This window comes from Ornithorhynchus anatinus, chromosome 7 (genome assembly GCF_004115215.2).
Source record: "Ornithorhynchus anatinus isolate Pmale09 chromosome 7, mOrnAna1.pri.v4, whole genome shotgun sequence".
Classification (NCBI taxonomy): Eukaryota; Metazoa; Chordata; class Mammalia; order Monotremata; family Ornithorhynchidae; genus Ornithorhynchus; species Ornithorhynchus anatinus.
In genome coordinates, this window is record NC_041734.1 from 66,269,562 (window position 1) to 66,290,969 (window position 21,408).

At 49.9% G+C, this 21,408-nt stretch overlaps 1 protein-coding gene across 1 annotated transcript; it reads right to left on the bottom strand.

Annotated features, from left to right (window-relative positions):
• Positions 1-813: 813 nt before the first annotated feature.
• PIFO (primary cilia formation) lies at positions 814-12,911 on the bottom strand. Its single transcript, XM_001517932.3, has 6 exons — positions 12,834-12,911; positions 11,594-11,736; positions 9,286-9,384; positions 4,991-5,124; positions 3,418-3,535; positions 814-964 (listed from the first exon to the last, which is right to left on the bottom strand). The coding sequence occupies exons 1-6, from the start codon at positions 12,856-12,858 to the stop codon at positions 896-898; spliced, it is 588 nt and encodes a 195-aa protein (XP_001517982.1). The 5' UTR covers positions 12,859-12,911; the 3' UTR covers positions 814-895.
• Between the last annotated feature and the right edge of the window lie 8,497 nt (positions 12,912-21,408).

Below are 21,408 nucleotides of genomic sequence, written 5' to 3' on the forward strand. Positions count from 1 at the left end.
AAGCGCTTAACAAATGCCAACGTTATTATTATTACTCTGTGCCAAGCACTGGGGTGGATACAAGCAAAATCGGGTTGGACACGGTCCCTGTCCCAAAGGGGCTCACAGTCTCAATCCCTATTTTACAGGTGAGGTAACTGAGGCACGGAGAAGTGAAGTGACTTGTCCAAGGTCATACAGGAGACAAGTGGTGGAGCCGGGTTTAGAACCCAGATCCTTCTGACTCCCAAGCCCGTACTCTATCCACTAAGCCACGCCGGGGATGGCGTGAGCCAGTGCAGGTTTGGATCCGCTCAGGCTGGGCTGCCGGTTTTGGCCTGCGCAGGACTTACCATGAGTATCACTGAGCTGGGGGCCCCACCACCCTGGGGGGCAGACGCGGAGCCCCACGGGGCGGGGGCTTCCCGCTGTGGGATGGATCACTGACCAAGGGGCGTCTCCAGGGACGAAGGGCAGTTCCGTCCAAAGAGGTACCCTCGGTTTGGGGGATTCTGGGGCCGGCGCCCCGGTCCAGCAGGTCCCTCTGGCCCTCCGAGCAACCAGAAGTTCTGGGGGTGGTGATCCGGACTGCCTTGGGTCCCTTTTCTGGATAGGAACAGTCTGCTCTGTGATAGGAAGAGGGGGAGCTCGGCATGCCAGACCCAATAGCCCCATTTCCTCCCAACTGCTTCAGTCTCCTGCCATTTTCCAAGGGGCAGAATGGGCAGAGGCCCGAAAGCACCCCATTGCCTGGATCTGCCCCTTGGATAAGCCTGAGGAGACTGGTCGCCCACCCGGAGGAGTTGGAGTGGACAGATGACAGTCATGCAGGCCTGCTGGGGCAGAATGAATCTTTATGGGACAGCATTGGACAGCAGGATGGGGAGGCTGAGGTGGAGCGGGGCTCTGCCTCCTCTCAGCTATAGTAGAGGCCCAGGTAGGCCACCCGGTTGCGATGTTTCCGGAATTCTCGGTCGGTGATCAGCTGCGGGGGGAAGGATGTGTGGAGTTTCATGTCATTGCTATTAGAAGGGAAGAAGGGAATCATACCCCCCTGCTGAGAGAGGGGACAACCAGGGGACAGGAGGGGGGTCTTGCGTTGGGTCCCAGGGTCTGAGAAGGTCCCATCCACCATCCAGGAGAACAGAATGCAGGTGTGGCCTGGACCTGATTTGGGTGTTGGAGCTCTGACATTATTATTAATTATATATTATATAATAATAATAACTGCGGTATTCGGTAAGTACTTATTATGTGTCAAGCCCTGTACTAAGCATTGAGGTAGATACGAGATAACTGGGTTGGATACTGTCCCTGCCCCATAAAGGACTCACAGTCTTAATCCCCCATTTTTCAGATGAGGGGACTGAGGCGCAGAGAATAATGATAATAATGATAATGATTATCTCTGTTAAGTTCTTACAATGTGCCAAGCACCGTTCTAAGGGCTGGGATAGATTCAAGGTAATCAGGTTGTTCCACATGGGGCTCACAGTCTTAATCCCTATTTTATAAATGAGGTAACCGAGGCACAGAGAAGTGAAGCGACTCACCCAAGGTCACACAGCAGACAAGCAGCGGAGCTGGGATTCGAACCCAGGTCCTGCTGACTCCCAGGCCCGGGCTCTATTCATTAGGCCGCGCTGCTCTAAGGGTCTGCAGGTCCTAGCCTGGACTCACGTGTTCTCACCTCTTACTCTGGCCCAAAGGGGTGTTGGAACTGAAAGCAAGAGCTGTGCTAGGGTGAAACCCTCCCCACCGCCCACATTCCACGTCCCTTTTACCTGGTGGGGCTTAGAACCAGGCTGGGGTTTGGAGGGTGTAGGACTGAGAGGGGCAGAGGTTAGAGAGGGAGATGGGGTGAAAAGACCCCAGCATTTGGACTGCAAACCCCAAGAATCAGCATGGTCTAGTGGAAAGAGCACAGGCCTGGGAGGCAAAGGACCTGCGTTCTAATCCTGAGCCTGCCACTTGCCCTCATTGTGAGCTTGGGCAAGGCACTTCTCTAGACCTTTGTACCCCCATCTGTAAAATGGGGATAAGAACATCTTTTCTCCCTTAATAATGTTGGTATTTGTTAAGCGCTTACTATGTGCAGAGCACTGTTCTAAGTGCGGGGCTCACAGTCTTAAGCCCCATTTTACAGATGAGGTAATGAGGCACAGAGAAATTAAGTGACTTGCCCACAGTCACACAGCTGGTAAGTGGCAGAGTCGGGATACGAACCCATGACCTCTGACTCCAAAGCCAGGGCTCTTTCCACTGAGCCACGCTGCTTCCCTTAGACCGTGAGCCCACTCCCCCTCTCCCTTCCCCTCCCCTCAGCACTGTGCTCATTTGTATATATTTTTATTATCCTACTTATTTTGTTAATGAGGTGTCCATCCCCTTGATTCTATTTATCATGATTAGGTTGTCTTGTTTTTGTCCGTCTGTCTCCCCCGATTAGACCGTGAGCCCGTCATTGGTCAGGGATCGTCTCTATCTGTTGCCGAATTGTACATTCCAAGCGCTTAGTACAGTGCTCTGCACATAGTAAGCGCTCAATAAATACTATTGAATGAATGAATGACAGGGACTGCATCTGACCGGATGATCTTGAAACTACCACGGCGCTTAGTACAGTGCTTAGCACACAGTGAGTTCTTAACACATACCTCAATTTATTATTACTATTATTATTATTGGTATTGTACTCTTGCAAGTGCTTAGAACAGTGCTCTGCACAGAGTAAGTGCTCAATGAATATGTTTGATATTATGATCATCATCATAATTATTACTACTGCAGACGGAACCTGATCCTATGGCTTCCCACTAGATTCCCAGGTCCTGCCCCTACAGAGCAGGGCCTTGGCTGACTCCCGGAGGACTTTGGGGGCTTGAGGGGGTTGGAGATTCCCCCCTCAACCACTGCTACTCTTATTCTACCGGAGAACCTTATGGGGCTAAGCTCAGGGTCGTCAAGTCCGAGCTTCTGTCCTCCCCAAACCGTTTCTGTTTCTTTTTGTGTCACCGGGAGACAGAAATAATGACCGGTCCAATTCTGGTTGCCCCCTGAGGTTATCAGAAGGGAGGATGTGGGCTTGTGGGCTCTGGGTCTTCCTAGGTTGGACAATCTTGGGGACCCCCAGAGCATTCCAGGCCTGGGGAACTCTAATCCGCTTCACTTTCCTCTCATCTCCTTGAATTTGAGGTGACCTAACCTAGTACAGACCCCCCTGGGGCAGGGACCCAAGGGAAAACCCAAGGACAGAGTAGAAACAACCCAAATCCAAGTTCGTGCTATCGAAACTCAGCCTCGCCTGGGCTCCATCTCCCTCCCCAGAGCAGAAGAAATGACTGAATGTCTTCAACTGGCTCTTTTGTCCCGGCTCCTCCCAGAGAAGGTGATGGATCCCTGGCCAGTTGAAAAACTCTGTGGCAATCAGGCCCGTACCTCCGTTTTTAGGGTCCTTTTCTTGGGAAATGGCACCAGATTCCAGTCAGGAGCTCCAAATTTCATGGGCCAGGTGATTTTCCGGGGAGGCAGCTTCTCTGGAGTGTAGGTGTTGGGGCTGAGGGAGACACAAAAACGTGTGGATCGAAGAGAATCGATCGACGGCATTGATGGATCGAGCAAACTATCGGATTCAACCCCGGGGACCCGTAGAAGTTACAGATTTATTTATTCGTTTATTTATGAATGCTTGAAGGGAAAACTTCCTCTGGAAGGAGGGTTCACTGACAACCACTGAGGACCCCATCTCCCTGAGATTTGAGGACCTTCACTCTCCCATCAAGTCCAGGCATGACTTCATAATAATAATAATAATGATAATAATGATAATAATTAAGGTATTTGTTAAGTGTTTACTATGTGCCAGGTACTGTACCAAGCGCTGGGGTGGATACAAGCAAATCAGGTTGGACCCAGTCCCACGTGGGGCTCACAGTCTCAAACCCCATTTTACAGATGAGGTAACTGAGGCACCGAGAAGTGATTTGCACAAGACCACACAGGAGACAAGTGGCGGAGCCGGGATTAGAACCCGTGAACTTCTGACTCCCAGACCCGAGCTCTATCCACTATGCCATGCTGCTTCTCAGCAGCAATTTAAGATTGTGAACCCTGTGAAGGCTAGGGACTGAGCCTGACCTGAGTGTCTCCTATCTAGCCCAGTGCTTAGTGGAGTGCCTGGCACATAGTAAATGCTTAACAAATAACACAATTATTATTATCATTAATAGATACAAACTATCATTAGTAGATAACGAGCTAATCAGGTTGAGCACAATCCTGACCCTCATAGAGTTCACAATCTTCGTCCTCATTTTCCAGAGGCGGTAACTTGAGGCACAGAGAAGTTAAGTGGCTTGCCCAAGATCACACATCAGGCAAGTGGAGGAGCTGGGATTAGAACCCAGGTCCTTCTGACTCTCGGACGCGTGCTCTATCCTCTAGGCCAAGCGATAACTCAAAGCCTACTGACTGCAACACTGGTGTGAGATGACCTTGCGGTAATCGGACAAGACCACTGAACAGCTCCTCCCCTGATGAACTGGAAGATTCAGAGAGGGCCTGTAAACTTCTTCTTTTAAATGGCATCTGTTAAGCCCTTACTAAGTGTCAAACACTATTCTGAGCGCTGGGATAGATACAAGTTAATCAGGCCAGATAAAGTCTCAGTTTGCTCAGTAACTGGGCCTCAGTTACCTCACCTGTAAAATGGGGATTGAGACTATAAGCCCCGCATGGGACAGGGATTGGGTCCAACTTCATTTGCTTGTACCCACCCCCCTCATCTGTAAAATGGGGATTGAGACTATAAGCCCCGACTGGAAAAGGGACTGGGTCCAACTTCATCTGCTTGTACCCACCCCAGAGCTTAGTACAGCGCCTGGCGTATAGTGAGCGCTTAACAGATACCATCGTTAGTATTATTAATCCTGGGTCCCACCCAGGACCACCCCCACCTGGCTTGCTGCTCAGCCCCTGAGCCGAAGGGAGGATTGGGAGGAGAGCTGCTGACCTGGGAAAATACAGTGTGTCTGTGTATCTCTCCTGAAACCGCGGGACTTTGACATTGAATGGAGCAAAGGCCGGTGGATACTTCCGTTCCTGGGCCCACGACAGTTGGTACGCCACTGGGCTGGGTATTACTTCCTGTTTGGGAACAAGCACAGTCAAATGTGGGCTTCTAGCAAAACACGTGCGTTCAGCTGCATATATGTAGTGGATAGAGCCAGGGCCTGCGAGTCGGGAGTCCTGGGTTCTACTCCTAAATGCGCCACTTGTCTGCTGCGTGACCTTGGACGAGTCGCTTCACTTCTCTGGGCCTCAGTTACCTCATCTGTTAAAATGGGGTTTGAGACTGTGAGCCCCACGTGGGGCGGAGACTGGGTCCAACCTGATTTACTTGTATCCACCCCAGTGCTTAGCCGAGTGCCCGGCACATAGGAAGCGCTTGACAAATACCACAATTATTATTATATACATGTACATACACCCCTTCCCGGTCCTCAGTTTCTTCCAAACATACTTCCTTCGTCTCTCTATGGAAGCTTCGCGGAAGAAGATATGGGGACCATGGAGGCAAGCCCATCCTAGCTGGGTATGGGATTTTCCTGGGTTGCGGACAGGGCTTCATCCCCTCTCCCAGCCCCACGGCACTGTAAATAATAATGTTGGTATTTGTTAAGCGCTTACTATGTACTAAGCACTGTTCTAAGCGCTGGGGTAGATACAAGGTAATCAGATTGTCTCACGTAGGGCTCACAGTCTTCATCCCCATTTTACAGATGAGGTAACTGAGGCACAGAGAAGTGAAGTGACTTGCCCACGGTCACACAGCTGACAAACGGCAGAGCCGGGATTAGAACCCATGACCTCTGACTCCCGAGCCCGTGCTCTTTCCACTAAGCCACACATTTGTAATTTATTTATTGATATTAATGTCTGCCTTCCCCTCTAGACTATAAGTTCAGCGTGGGCAGGGAATGTTTTTGTGACACTGTTTTATTGTACTCTCCCAAGCGCTTAGTACACCGCTCTGCACACTGTAAGCACTCAATAAATACGTTCGACCGACTGACTGCAGGGCACTGTACTAAGCGCTTGGGATAGTACAAATCAACAGAATCGGCAGAGAATTCTTAATTCTCCCCCTCCCCACCCATAAACACTGTAAAGAATGGGCCGATCTGTATTCCCAGTTGTATTCCTTAGGACACAGGACTTAAAGACTGTAAGCTCCTTGTGGGCAGGGAACGAGCCCGCGGATTCTGTTACACCGTATTCTCCCAAGATCTTAGTACGGTGCTCTGCACACAGTAAGCGCCCAATTAATACCATTCATTGAGTTTTCCAAATCAGTCTGAAGCATATGATGAATTCCTTCCTTCATCTAGCTAATCTGCTGTTGGCATCTCTGAATCTTAAGCCAAAATTGCAGTATAAAGTGGATCCAGAAAAAGCTTCCCCCCAAAGAGCCTAATTTAAAAAATCTAATATTTTCTCTATTTCTATAGAGATCCATTTCTAATAAGGATAAATTCTTGGCAATTTAGGCTTCTTTCAAAATATGACCTGTATTATCAAGTAACAGTGGGGTTGTGCCTTTACCCCACGGCGCTTATGTTTATATCGGTAATTTATTTTAATGTCTGTCTCCCCCTGTGTGCGGGAAACCTGTCTACTAACTCTGTTGTAGTATACTCTCCCAAGCGGTTAGTACAGTGCTCTGCGTACAGTAAGTGCACAATAGATACCGTGAATTGATTGACCCGGCGAGGATTTGGAGCACTGCCTCAGTTGACCCTAACCCTAATTGCCCCGAGCTAGGGATGGAGCTGCCTAGGGGAATCCTGGAATGAAACAACAATGGGGTTCTGTAGCTAAAGCAGGGTCTGTGATACAGTGCAGCCTCAAATGGAAAAGGACAGACCCACCCATAATTCAAGATGGATTACCTACTACGTGGCTTAGTGGATAGCGTGTGGGCCTGGGAGTCAGTAGGACCTGGGTTCTAATCCCAGCTCCACCACTTGTCTGCTGTGTGGCCTTGGGCAAGTCGCTAAACTTCTCTGCGCCACAGTTATCTCAACAGTAAAATGGGGATGAAGACTGTGAGTCCCATATGGGACAGGGACTTTGTCCAACCTGATTAATTTATATCTACTCCAGCGCTTAGAACAGTACTTGGTACATAATAAGTGCTTAACACCATAATTGTTATTATTATTATTACTGCCTCGCTGTTCTGAGAGCTGCCTACCCTCTCTCTGGCTCTCAGTCCTTTCCTGTCGATGGAAGCCCAAACTTTTCAGTCTTCAATCTCCAACCCGAAAACGCTTTCTTGCTCCAAACTCTTTCAGCCTCCTGCCCCTCTAGACGCCTTAGAGATGGGCGGTGACTGCGTCATTAACTAGGTACTTACAGAGAAACTATAGGTAGTGAGGGGAAGGGACAAGGGCGGGGAAGGAACGGGTTTTCCGACTGACCGTATCAGCTAGGGTAGCCAAAGGGTCTGGCCTAACAGCTACCACCCATCTTAGAAGCTCCAGATCAGAGGTTCCAGGCTGGACCACACAGTCATACGTTCAGTTGTGTTTATTAAGCGCTTACTGTGTGCGGAGCACTGTACTGAGCACTTGGGAAAGTACAATATAACAATAAACAGTGACATTCCCTGCCCCCTCTGAGCTCACAGTCTAAAAAGGAGGAGACAGACATCAAGACAAATAAATAAAATTGCAGATATTAACCCAAGTGCTGCGGGGCTGGGAGAGGGTCAGAAGGGAAACGAGAAGGCTGTTCCGTCTCGACGTGACTGCCCTGGGCCCCCAGATCCCTTCTTCCCATCCCCATCCTCACATTCTGACCGTTCTGGGATCGATCAGAGAATCAGCCTGCTTGTCCCCCGCCCACGGTCAGCTAAGGGATGTGGTCAGTGGGACCGGGATCCCACCCTCATAAGCGCTAACCGGTCCCGCGGAACCCAAAAGAATGAATAGTGTAAACTCAGCGTCCACAGGCGACAGGGAGCCCAGGGGAGATCTAGCCAAGATTAACGTTCTTGGAATTCCCCTGCAGTTTTTTCCAGGCATCATCATTGTCACTGGTATTTATTGAGCACTTAACCGCGTGCAGAGGACTCCTAAGTGCTTGGGAGAGTACACTATAACAGAGTCGATAGACCCGTTCCCTGCCCGTAACGAGTTTACAGTCTAAAGGGGGAGATCGAAAATAATATAAATAAATGTCAGGAGACCAGGGTTCTAATCGCAGCTCTGCCACTTGACTGCTGTGAGCTCTTAGGCAGGTCATGTCACTTCTCTGCGTCTCAGTTTTCTTAACTGTAAAATGAGGATTCAATATCGGTTCTCTCGCTCACTTGCACTGTGAGGAGCCTCTTGTGGGGCAGGGACTCCACCGCATCATCCTCAGTGATATTTACTGAGTGGTTATTATGTGCAGTCCTCTAAGAGGCCTTCCCTGACTAATCCCTCTTTTCCTTTTCTTCAACTCCCTTCTGCATCACCCTGACTTGCTCCCTTTATTCATCCTTCCTCCCAGCCCTACCACACTTATGTCCATATTGGTCATTTATTTATTTCTATTAATTTATCTCCCCGCCCCCGCCCAGGCTCTAAGCTCACTGTGGCCGGGGAATGTGTTTGTTATACTGTGATATCGTACCCTCCCAAGTGCTTAGTACAGTGCTCTGCACACAGTAAGTGCTCAATAAATACAATTGACCGACCGCAGCACAGTATACTAAGCGCGTGGGAGAGTACAGTACAGCAGAACTGGCAGACTCGTTCCCTGCACACGGCGACCTGATAGACTAGATCCACCTGATCCGATTGTATTGCCTCCACCCCAGTGCTCAGCACAGTGCTGGTGGTATATCACAACAGGTATTATTAATATTCTCTTTCCCCACCCCTGCTCTAATAATAATAGTAATAATAATGCTACGTGTTAAGCGCTTACTACGTGCTGGGATGTACGAAGCACTGGGGTCGATACAAGCAAATCGGTTAGGACACAGTCCCCGCCCACGTGGAGCTCACAGTCTCGATCCTCAAATTACACACATGGTAACTGAGGCCCAGAGACCTCAAGGTCTCACAGGGTCACACAACAGACAAGTGGCGGAACGGGGATTAGAACCCATGACCTCTGACTCCCAGGCCCGGGCTCTGTCCCCTATTCCGTGCTCTTCCTTCTATTTTTGTTTTCGGGCCCCAGGTTCTCCCAGTTCTCCCTTCCCACCAGCTCCGGGGCTTAACTGACAGACCAAGGACAGGGTGTAGGGCAAACCTTGAGGGCCGGTTCAAAGCGAGGGGCGGTTCTGGCTCCCAGGATGTATCCCTTGGTGCTCACGGGCTTCTTGTACAGGTGGTACATCAGGCTGGTCTCCTGAGAGGGCGGGTGTCAAATAATAACCGTCACTGGGGTATTCGTTCCACGCTTGCTAGGTGTCAAGAGATGTACTAAGCGTCGGGCTCGATACAAGACCATTGAGACTCACATGGAATAGAAGGATGAACAGGTATTGAATCCTCATTTTGCAGGTGAGGGAACTGAGGCACAGAGAAGTAATTATAACAATAATAATGACGATGGTATTAAGTGCTTACTATGTGCCAAGCACTGTTTTAAGTGCTGGGGTAGATATAGGGTAATCAGATTGTCCCATGTGGGCTCACAGTCTTAATCCCTATGTTACAGTTGAGGTAACTGAGGCACAGAGTAGTTAAGTGACTTGCTCAAAAAGTAAGCACTCAATAAATATGACTGAATGAATAAATGAAGCCAAGGTCATATGGCAGAAAAATGGAGGAACTGGGATGAGAACCCAGGTCTTCTGACTCCCAGGCCCGGGCTCTTGGAATTAGGCCATGCTGCTACTCAAGGGAAGGATGGCAGAGAGCCGGTCTGCCGACGGGCTATCTTGATGGCAAGGAGCTTGGGCTTCGATTTCCGATGGTGTCCCGTTACCGAAAAGGGTGTCCTGCCTGCCTCAGGATGGCCAGACTCACAAGGGCTCCGCAAGCCACTCTGGTCCAGAACCCAAGGATGCTGATGTTCCATCTGGTTTCTTCTTCATAATTCATTCATAAGAAATTCTTACATAATGTAGTCATTTCTATTAATGTGTGTCTCCCCCTCTAGACTGTATTCTTGCTGAGGACGTGCCTACTTATTCTGCTATATTGCACTCTCCCAAGCGCTTAGCACAGTGTTCTGAACAAGTAAGCGCTCAATAAATACAACTGATTGATTCACAGGACATTCCCATCCCTCTATATATTCCACGTCTGGGCAGAAAGCTTCATACGTGTCTTGTCCTGATGAAGCAATGAGACCTAGTGGAAAGAGCTGGGACCTGGGAGTTGAAGGACCTGGGTTCTAATTCCAGCTCTGCCACTTGCCTGCTGGGTAGCCTTGGGCAAGTCACTTAACTTTTCTGGGCCTCTTTCAGTGAAATGGGAATTAAATGCCTGTTTTTCCTCCTCCTTACACTGTGAGTCCTATGTGGGATGGACAAGTTCCAATTAATAGTAATGTTGGTATTTGTTAAGGGCTTACTTTGTGCACAGCACTGTTCTAAGTGCTGCGGTAGCTACAGGGTAATCAGGTTGTCCCGGGTGAGGCTCACAGTCTTAATCTCCATTTCACAGATGAGGTAATTGAGGCACAGAGAAGTGAAGTGACTTGCCCACAGTCACACAGCTGACAAGTTGCAGAACAGGGATTATCTTCTATCTGCCCCAGTGCTTAGTACAGTGCTTGGCACAGATTAAGCACATAATAAATACCACCATTACGGGACGAACCATTTTTGGCAAAGGAAGCCTTGGGGCCTGTTCTGCTGCTCTGGGCTTTTTTTGTTTAGTTTCAATTTTTAATGTCATTTGTTAGGCACATATTTTGTGCCAGGCACTGTACTAAGCACGGGGGTCATTACAAGCAAATCGGGTTGGACACGGGTCCCAGATGGAGCTAAAAGTTTCAATCCCCATTTTACAGATGAGTTAACTGAGGCAAGTGGTCGGACTGAGCGATCAGTCATTCAATCAATGGTATTTATTGAGTGCTTACTATGTGCAGAGCACTGTGCCAGTGCTGGGGAGAGTATAATACAGCAGAATTAGCGGACACATTCCCTGCCTGTAATGACTTTACAGTCCCGAGGGGGAAGTGGTCGAGCTGGGATTAGAACCCGGCTCCTTCTGTCCTGTAGGCCAGTGGTCTATCCACTAAGAGGTGTCATGGTTGTAGGAAGGAAGGGGCTATTGGGTGGATGACGGGGGGTTGTGGGAAGAAGTTAACAAGGAAGGGGTGGGAGAGGAATTGTCAATGGAGGAGGTTATGTAAACTCGTTGTGGGCAGGGAATGTGTCTTTTTATTGTACTCTCCCAAGTGCTCAATACAGTGCTCTGCACATAGTAAGCGCTCAGTACATACGACTGAATGAATGAATGGGGGAGGGAATCTGTCAGGTAGGTGCAAGGGAGCCCAGACTCTCCCAAAGTAGAAATTCAGGGAGCTCCCCCGCCCCACCTTCCTATGCCCCCCCGCCCCTGGGGAATCCCTCTGGGTCCAGGTTGGACGGACCACTCACTTGGCATTGGATGTAGGCCCCGGGCCCGCGGTGAGGGGTGCCCCGGAGGGGCACGTGGTGGTTGCCCAGCCTGTCCGGAGCATGGTGGATGGGGAAGAGCTTCCTTTGCTGACTTGAGCCGAAGAAATTTTGCTTCTGGATACCTGTGGCCAAGGGGAAAGGGACAAAAGGGACCCGGTGGGGTGGGTGGGGAGGGAGAGAAGGCCAGGAGGAGCTCTGCTGTCTGTCTCCCCCGATTAGACTGTGAGCCCGTCATTGGGCAGGGATTGTCTCCATCTGTTGCCGAATTGTACATTCCAAGAGCTCAGTACAGTGCTCTGCACATAGTAAGCGCTCAATAAATACTAATGAATGAATGAAATGGGAGGGGAGAAATGATCAGAGCGATTGTCAGATTACCCTGTATCTACCCCAGCGCTTCCCTCCTCACCTCCGCCAAACTCTCTTCCCCTCTTCAAAGCCCTCCTGAGAGCTCACCTCCTCCAGGAGGCCTTCCCAGACTGAGCCTCCCTTTTCCTCCGCCCCTCCTCCCCTCCCCATCGCCCCGACTCCCTCCCTCTGCTCTACCCCCTTCCCCTCCCTACAGCACTTGTGTATATATGTACATATTTATTGCTCTATTTTATTAATGATGTTCATTTATCTGTCGTTCTATTTCTCTATTTTGACGGTAGTGATGCCTGTCTACTTGTTTTATTGAGTTGTCTGTCTCCCCCCTTCTAGATTGTGAGCCCGTTTAGGGTGGGTAGCGATTGTCTCTCTCTGTTATCGAACTGTACTGTGTGCTCTGCACACAGTAAGTGCTCGATAAATATGAATGAATGAATGAACAGTGTTTGGCACATAGTAAGTGTTTAACAAATATCATAGTTATCATTCATTCATATTTATTGAGTGCTTACTGTGTGCAGAGCACTGTACTAAGCGCTTGGAAAGTGTGGGGGTGGGGGGAGAGTGGTAAGGACACCCAAGTTGCCCCTAGCTGGGGCTGGGGAGGGGTCGGGGCGACCGGGCCGGGGGCTGGGGCTGGGTAGGGGGTGGAGGTTGGAGGATTTGGGGAGGGATGTACCCCGAGGTGGCCGGTGCCCGGTGGGGTGGCTATGCCAGCAGATGCCCAGGAAGGCCAGAGGGGGGAGGGGGCAAACTGGGGTGCTTTGGGGGGAGAGGGTGAGAAGGGGGGGTACTCGGGGGTGTCAGAGTGGGTCTCCCACCCCCCTCCCCGGCCCACGGCCCCACTCACTTGAAAGGTCCCACTCCCAGATCATGCTGGTAGTTCTGTGTACCCACGGTCGTCATGGCAACGGAGGAGGGGGCAGGGGGAGGGGCTGTCAGGTTGGGAGGGATTAAGGGGGGCCGGCAGGGGTAGGGGGGGCTGTTCCTACCGGGCCAGGACCGGATCAGGGCCTGGAGGCTGCACACCCTGCCTCCTTCTCCCCTCAATCAATCAATCAATCAATCAATCAATCAGTGGTATTTATTGAGCGCTCTGTGGTGAGCCCACAACAAGCTGCCTTATTAATGACTATCTGTATTCATTCAATCGTATTTATTGAGCTTTTACTGTGGGCAGAGCACTGTACTAAGCGCTTGGAAAGTACAATTCGGCAACCATCCCTGCCCAACGACGGGCTCACAGTCTAAAAGGGGGGAGACAGACGACAAAATCAAAACAGGTAGACAGGCATCACTGCCATCAAAATAGAGAAATAGAACCACAGATGAATGAACATCTTTAATAAAAGAGAGCGAAAAAGATGTACAAATATACACAAGTGCTATGAGGAGGGGCAGGAGGTGGAGCAGAGGGAGGGAGTAGGGGAAATGGGGAGGGCTCAGACTGGGAAGGCCTCCTGGAGGAGGTGAGCGCTCAGGAGGGCTTTGATGAGGGGAAGAGCGGTAGTTTGGCGAAGGTGAGGAGGGAGGGCATTCAGGGACGGCGAGAGGACGTGGGCCAGGGGTCGGCGGCGGGACAGGCGAGAATGAGGCCCAGTGAGGAGGTGAGCGGCGGCGGAGGAGCGGAGTGCGAGGGCTGCGCTGGAGAAGGAGAGAAGGGAGGCGAGGTAGGAGGGGACAAGGGGATGGACAGCTTTGAAGCCAAGAGTGAGGAGCTTTTGTTTCTGTTTTTGTTTCTCGTGAAGGTTAATAGGCAACCACTGGAGATACTGTAGAAATGTCTGTAGAGAAGCGGCTTGATTTAGTGGAAAGAGCCCCGGCAGAGCCCTGTACTAAGGGAGAGTAGAGAGCAGCAGACACGTTCCCTGCCCAATAACGAGTGGAACGTTTTGCACCTGTCATTGCTGACGCCTACAGCTTTGGAAATATTTTTCAGGAGTTGGATTTCTCCGTGTTTTGTTTCTCTGCCTCTGCTCATTTCCTCCCATCGCTACCCATTGTAGCGCACCTGTGAAATACGAGCTCGTCGGTGGGAAGGGAATGGGTCTGTTTGGTGTCGTATTGTACTCCCCCAAGTGCTTAGTACACAGCTTTGCATACGGTAAGCGCTCAATTAATATGATTGAATGAAATACTGGATGATCCTGGCTATAATGATTTAGAGGGCAGGGGAGGAGGGCTGGGGTGCAGGTCAGGGTGGGGAGAGTTGGAGGAGAGGTCAGGCCGAGGGGGGAAGAATGTACATTTCAGGGCCAAATCTCCTGGAGTTCTGGGGAACCACTTCTGCCCACAGTGGTGCCGGGGGAGGTGGAAACAGCCTCCAGGAAGGCTGGCCTCCATCTTTCTATCCCTGTGGTATTTCTTAAGTGCTTACTCGGTGTCAGACATTGTACTAAGTGCTGGGGTTAAAACAAGTTCATCCACCAGACAATTACTCTCTCCCCCTCAAGGCCCATCTCCTCCAAGAGGTCTTCCCCGACTAAGCCCTTCTTTCCTCTTCTCCCACTCCCTTCTGCGTCACCCTGACTTGTTCCCTTTATTCATCCCCCACTCCCAGCCTATATTTGTCTATATTTATACTTCATTAATCTATATTAATGTCTGTCTCCCCTACTCTAGGCCGTAAGTTCACTCTGGGCAGAGAATGTGTCCGTTTATTGTTACATTGTACTCTCCCAAGCTCTTAATACAGTGCTCTGCACACAGTTAGCACTCAGTAAATATGATTGACTGACTTGAGGTTGGACAAAGTCCCTGTCCCACGTAGAGTTCACAATCTCAATCCCCATTTTACAGGTGAGGTACCTGATGCGCAGAGGGTAAATAATAATAATAATTCTGGTATTTGTTAAGCGCTTACTACGTGCCAGGCACTGTAGTAAGCAATGAAGGTGGATACAAGCAAATCGGGTCGGATGTAATCCCTGTCCCGCGTGGGGTTTACAGTCTCAATCCCCATTTTACAGCTGAGGTAACTGAGGCACAGAGAAGTAAGTGACTTGCCCGAGGTCACCCAGCAGACAAGTGGCGGAGCTAGGATCAGAGCCCATGACTTTCTGACTCTAAGTGACTCTGGCTCTAAACCTAAGGTCACCCAGCAGACACGTGGAGGAGCCAGGATTAGAACCCAGGTCCTTCCGCCTCCCAGGCCCCTGCTGTAGCCACTAGGCCATGTTGCTAAAGCTGAGGTGCCTGGTCGGTCTGCTCGGGTCGGGACGGTAGCTGCCGCCTCAGCGGGGGAAACGGTGGCTCCTCTGCCTCCACGGTGGTCGTGCTGGTGACCTTGAGCTCTGAGGCCATTTCCTCCCGCGATGGCGCGCCGCGCACGGGAAACCACTCCAGAAATGGAGCTCAGCCTCAAGGAGGAGGAGGAGCAGCGGTGGGGAAGGGGACGGGGGTGCCGGGGGTGCAGGGGGTGAGGAAGTCACGTGGCGACGGCGGCTTCCCCTCAACCGCTTCCGGCTGGGAGGAGAATGGGGCCGCTCCCACGGGATCCCTCGACGCCCAATTTGAGTGGCAGGAGAGAAACCAAAATTTCACCGTGAGCTTCTTGAGGGCAGGGGTGATCGCTTCTACCAGCTCGATTACACTGTGCTCTTCCAAGCGCTTAATACAGTGCTCAGCACAGAGCTCAGCTCAAGACCACCGGTTGATTTTTTTTTTAAATGGTATTTGTTAAGCGCTTCCTAGGTGCCAGGCACTGTACTAAGCGCTCGGGTAGATCCCTCTAGACCGTAAGCTCATTGAGGGTAGGGAATGTGTCCATTTATTGTTATAGCGTACTCTTCCAAGGACTAGGACAGTGCTCTGCGCACAATGAGTGCTGCATGGCATAGTAAAGAAGCCGCAGGACGTAGTGAATAAAGCATGGGGCTGGGAGTCAGAAGGTCATGGGTTCTAATCCCCGCTCCACCACTTGTCTGCTGTGTGACCTTGGGCAAGTCACTTTACTTCTCTGTGCCTCAGTTACCTCATCTGCAAAATGCAGATTGAGACTGTGAGCCCCACATGGGACAGGGACTGACCGTGTCCAGCCAGATTTGCTTGTATCTACCCCAGCGCTTAGAACAGACCCCGTCACATAGTAAGCACTTAACGAATATCATAATTATTATTATTATCAATTCTATTTATCGTGATTAAGTTGTCTTGTTCTTGTCTGTCTCCCCCAATTAGACAGTAAGCCTGTCATTGGGCAGGGATTGTCTCTATCTGTTGCTGAATTGTCCATTCCAAGCACTTAGTACAGTGCTCTGCACATAGTAAGCGCTCAATAAATACTATTGAATGAATGAATGAGTGAATGAATCCAAGTTAAAAAGGTTGGGTACAGTTCATGTCCCACATGGGGCTCACAGCCTTAATCTCCATTTTACAGATGAGGTAACTGAGGCACAGAGAAGTGAAGTGACGACCAGGGTCACACAGCAGAGAAGTGGCAGAACAGGGATTAGAACCCAGGTCCTTCTGAGGTGCAGGCCTGTGCACTATCCACTAGGCCACGCTGCCTCTCGATTGATTGATTATTGTTAATAATAATAATTATTATTATGGTATTTGTTAAGTGCTTACTATGTGCCAAGCACTGTTCTAAACCCTGGGGTAGAAACGAGGTAATCAGATTGTCCCATGTGGAGCTCCTAGTTTTAATCCCCATTTTCCGGATGCGATAACTGAGGCCTAGAGGAGTGAAGTGACTTTCCCAAGGTCACCCAGCAGACAAGTGGCAATCCCGACAAGAGAACCCACGTTCTCTGACTCCCGAGCCCGGGCTTTTTCCATTAAGCCACGAGGCTCCTGACTGGCCCCCTTAAATTGGGATAGCGGGTCACTTTATTCCAGGCCTTCGCAGAAGCCCCAAGGCCCACTCGGGGCAGTGACAAGAGCCCAGGCTTGGGAGGCAGAGGTCATGGGTTCGAATCCCAGCTCTGCCACTTGTCAGCTGTGTGACTGTGGGCGAGTCACTTCACTTCTCTGCGCCTCAGTTACCTCATCTGTAAAATGGGGATTAAGACTGTGAGCCCCACGAGGGACAACCTGATGACCCTGTATCTACCCCAGCACTTAGAACAGTGCTCTGCACATAGTAAGCGCTTAACAAATACCAACGTTATTATTATTATTATTATTATTATTAATCCCGGCCTCGCTGCTTGTCAGCTGTGTGACCTTGGGTAAGTCACTTCACTTCTCTGGGCCTCAGTTCCCTCATCTGTCAAATGGGGATTAAGACTGTAAGCCCCAGGGGGGACAACCTAATTACCTTGTATCTACCCCAGTGCTTAGAACAGTGCTTGACACATAGTAAGACAATTATTATTATTATTATTGTTATTATTAATGGGGAGGAGTGGGGAATTTGCAGGCCGCCTGCCCTGGCCGTGGGGTGCGACGCCCTCTTCTGGGGCCGGCTGCGTTCTGCACCGTGAGGGCCAAGACTATATTAGGCGTCTCTCGGAGGCGTCTGCATTCTTCTCCCTGGAATGTAAACAGGAGAACTGAGGGCCTCCAGCCTACCCTAAGCACCGACACTGGGCCAGGCCGGGGGAAAACGGAGCCGCTTTTTCCCATTCTGCTCATCCGCAGAGCAGATCGTCCCACTTGGAAGTCAGGGGGCCTGGAGGAAAGGATGTCGTTCATTCTCTCCATCTGTCGCCGAATTGCACGTTCCAAGCCCTCAGTACAGTGCTGTGCACAGAGGAATAGCTCAATAAATACGACGGAATGAATTCCTTCCTTCCGTCTTATTTATTGAACGCTCAGCGCACCCAAAGTACTGTACTCGTGGACGGGAGAGAGTACCATCCAACAACAAACGGAGACATTCCCTGCCCAGAACGAGCTCAAGGGGGAGGTAGACATGAATAAGCCTAAATAATAATCATAAATAGTAATAATTAGGGTATCTGTTAAGCACCTACTATGTGCCAAGCACTGTTCTAAGTGCTGGGGTAGATAATAATAATAATAATAATGTTGGTATTAGTTAAGCGCTTACTATGTGCAGAGCACTGTTCTAAGCACTGGGGTAGATACAGGGTAATCAGCTTGTCCCACATGAGGCTCACAGTTAATCCCCATTTTACAGATGAGGTAACTGAGGCACGGAGAAGTGAAGTGACTTGTCCACGGTCACACAGCTGACAAGTGGCAGGGCCGGGAATCGAACCCATGACCTCTGACTGCGAAGCCCAGGCTCTTTCCGCGGAGCCATGGGTTGGACACAGTCCCTGTCCCTCATGGGGCTCACACTCTTCATCCCCATTTTACAGATGAGGTAACTGAGGCGTAGAAAAGTCACACAGCAGACAAGCGGTGGAGGCGGGTTTAGACCCCGCGACTTCTGACTCGCAAGCCCGGGCTTTTGCCGCTAGGCCATGCCGCTTCAAATTACGGAAGTATATTTACGTGCTGTAGGGATGGGAGGGAGGATGAATGAAGGGAGCAAGTCAGGGTGACTCAGAAGGGAGTGGAAGGAGAGGAGAGGAGGGCTTAGTCAGGGAAGGCTTCCTGGAGGAGATGGGCCTTCAATAAGGCTTATGAGGTCGGGGATAGAAATTATCTGTCTGATAGGAGGAGGGAGGGCGTACCAGGCCAGCGGTAGGTTGTGGCAGAGAGGTCGGCAGCGAAATAGAGGAGATCAAGGTACGGTGAGAAGGTGAGGAACGTAGCGTGTGGGGGTGGGGGGGTGGTTTAGGGAGAAACTGGATGGAAGCCCACTCATCAGTAATAATAATAATAATAATGTTGGTATTTGTTAAGCGCTTTCTATGTGCAGAGCACTGTTCTAAGCGCTGGGGTAGATACAGGGTCATCAGGTTGACCCACGTGAGGCTCACAGTTAATCCCCATTTTACAGATGAGGTAACTGAGGCCCAGAGAAGTGAAGTGACTTGCCCACGGTCACACAGCTGACCAGTGGCGGGGCCGGGAGTCGAACCCATGACCCCTGACTCCGAAGCCCGGGCTCTTTCCACTGAGCCACGCTGTGGGAGCAGGCAGTTCCCCGTTGAGGCTAAAATAATACCCCTCCTTGTCTCCCCTAGAAGAGCTAGCTCATTTACAAGGAGAAGCCCTCTCTTATGTACATATCCATAATATATTTATTTATAGTATTGTCTGTATCCCCCTCTGGACTATAAGCTCATTGTGGGCAGGGTACATTTCAATCAACTCTGTTGTATTCTCCCAAGCGCTCAATACAGTGCTCTGTACACAGTAAGGGGTGGGTCAATACCATTAAGTGACCCAAATCTGTGGGACACCAAGCCCTTCCTCTCCCCAGACACCAGGGAAGTGAACTTTGAACTTTTAGGTTTGTTGTTCATTCATTCAATCATTCAATCAAAGGTATTTATTGAGCGCCTACTGTGTGCCAAGCACTGTACTAAGCGCTTGGGAGGGTATAGTATTGAATTTCTCTCTCTGCGCCTCTCTCACATAGTCCGGAGCAATCCTTCATAGAGAAGGGGCGTGGTTTAGTGGAAAGAGCCCGGGCCTGGGAGTCAGAGGACCTGGGTTCTAATCCCCGCTCCGCTACTTGTCGGCTGGGTGACCTTGGGCAAGCCACTTCACTTCTCTGAGCCTCAGTTACCCCATCCGTAAAATGGGGATTAAGACTGTGAGCCCCACGTGGGACAACCTGATTACCTTGTATCTACCCCAGTGCTTAGAACGGTGCTTGGCACATAGTAAGTGCTTAACGAATACCAGCATCATTATTATTAGTATAATCAATGAATATAATTAATCATTATAATAAATAATAATAATAATAATGGTATTTGTTAAGCTCTTACTGTGTGCCAGGGAGTATACTAAGCACTAGCCAGGAGCTGTTTTTGCTACTTTCCAGGCAGTGGTTGGGCCTTTCTCTGGTCCTCAACAACAGCCTAGTGGAAAAAGCCCAGGCCAGAGAGTCAGAGGACTGGGGTTCTAATCCCAGCTCTGCCAGTTGCCTGCTGTGTGACCTTGGGTAAATAATAATAATGTTGGTATTTGTTAAGCGCTTACTATGTGCAGAGCACTGTTTTAAGCGCTGGGGGAGATACAGGGTAATCAGGTTGTCCCACGTGAGGCTCACAGTTTTAATCCCCCTTTTACAGATGAGGGAACTGAGACACAGAGAAGGGAAGTGACTTGCCCACAGTCACCCAGCTGACAAGTGGCAGAGCCGGGATTCGAACCCATGACCTCCGACTCCCAAGCCTGGGCTCTTTGCACTAAGCCACGCTGCTTCTCATCACTTCACTTCTCTGTACCTTAGTTTCCTCATCTGTAAAATGGGAATTCAATACCTGTTCTCCCTCCTACTTAGACTCTGAACCCTATGTGGGACAGGGCTTGTGTCTGGCCTGATTATCTTGTATCTACGCCGGTGCTTAGAACAGTGCTTGGCACACAGTCAACGCTTAACAAATGCTGCCCTTAGTATTATTCATTCAGTCATATTTATTGAGCACTTATTATTGAACCGAGCACTGTACTAAGTTCAATATAACAATAAACAGACACATTCCCTGCTCACAATGTTTATGTTTCGACTGTGAGCCTGTTACTGGGCAGGGATTGTCTCTCTCTGTTGCCCAATTGCACACTCCAAGGGCTTAGTACAGTGCTCTGCACATAGTAAGCCCTAAATAAATACTATTGAATGAATGAATGAGGTTACAGTCTAGAGATGTTACTATAATGGGAGATGATCCCGGTTATCCCAGTCGGGTGAGATGACCACACCGTCCGAGGCTCCGAAAGGCCCAAGACAGGATCCGTGAGAGGATCCAGCTAACGGAGACCCAGAGAACAAAACCCCTCAGCCAATCAATCGATGGTATTTATTTATTTTTGTGGTATTTGCTAAGTGCTCACTATGCATCAAACTCTGTTCTAAGCTCTAGGGTAGGTATGAGTTAATTAGTTCCGACCTAGCCCCTGTCCCTCTTGGGGCTCACAAGCTAAGTAGGAAGGACAATGGGCATTGAATCCCTTTTTTACACTTGAGGAAACTGAGGCCCAGAGAAGTTAATAATAATGATGGTATTTAAGTGCTTACTGTTCCAAGTCCTGGAGTGACTTGTCCTAGGTCACATAGCAAGGAAGAGGCGGAGCTGGAACTAGAACCCAGAGGCAGGGGACGGACCCACTGAAAACTGGACCATCCAGTATAAAACTGGACAACTGGACACCCTCCCTCCCCGAAGCCACTTGCCGATACATTTCAAAACATTTTTCTCTCCCCAAATGGCTCCACGTTGGTCAGTGTAAGGCACTATTCATTCATTCATTCAGTCAGTCAGTCAGTCAGTCAGTCATATTTATTGAGCACTTACTGTGTGCAGAGCTCTGTACTAAGTGCTGGGGAGAGTACAAGATAACAGTAACCAGACACAATCCCAGCCCACAGCAAGCTTACAGTCTAGTTG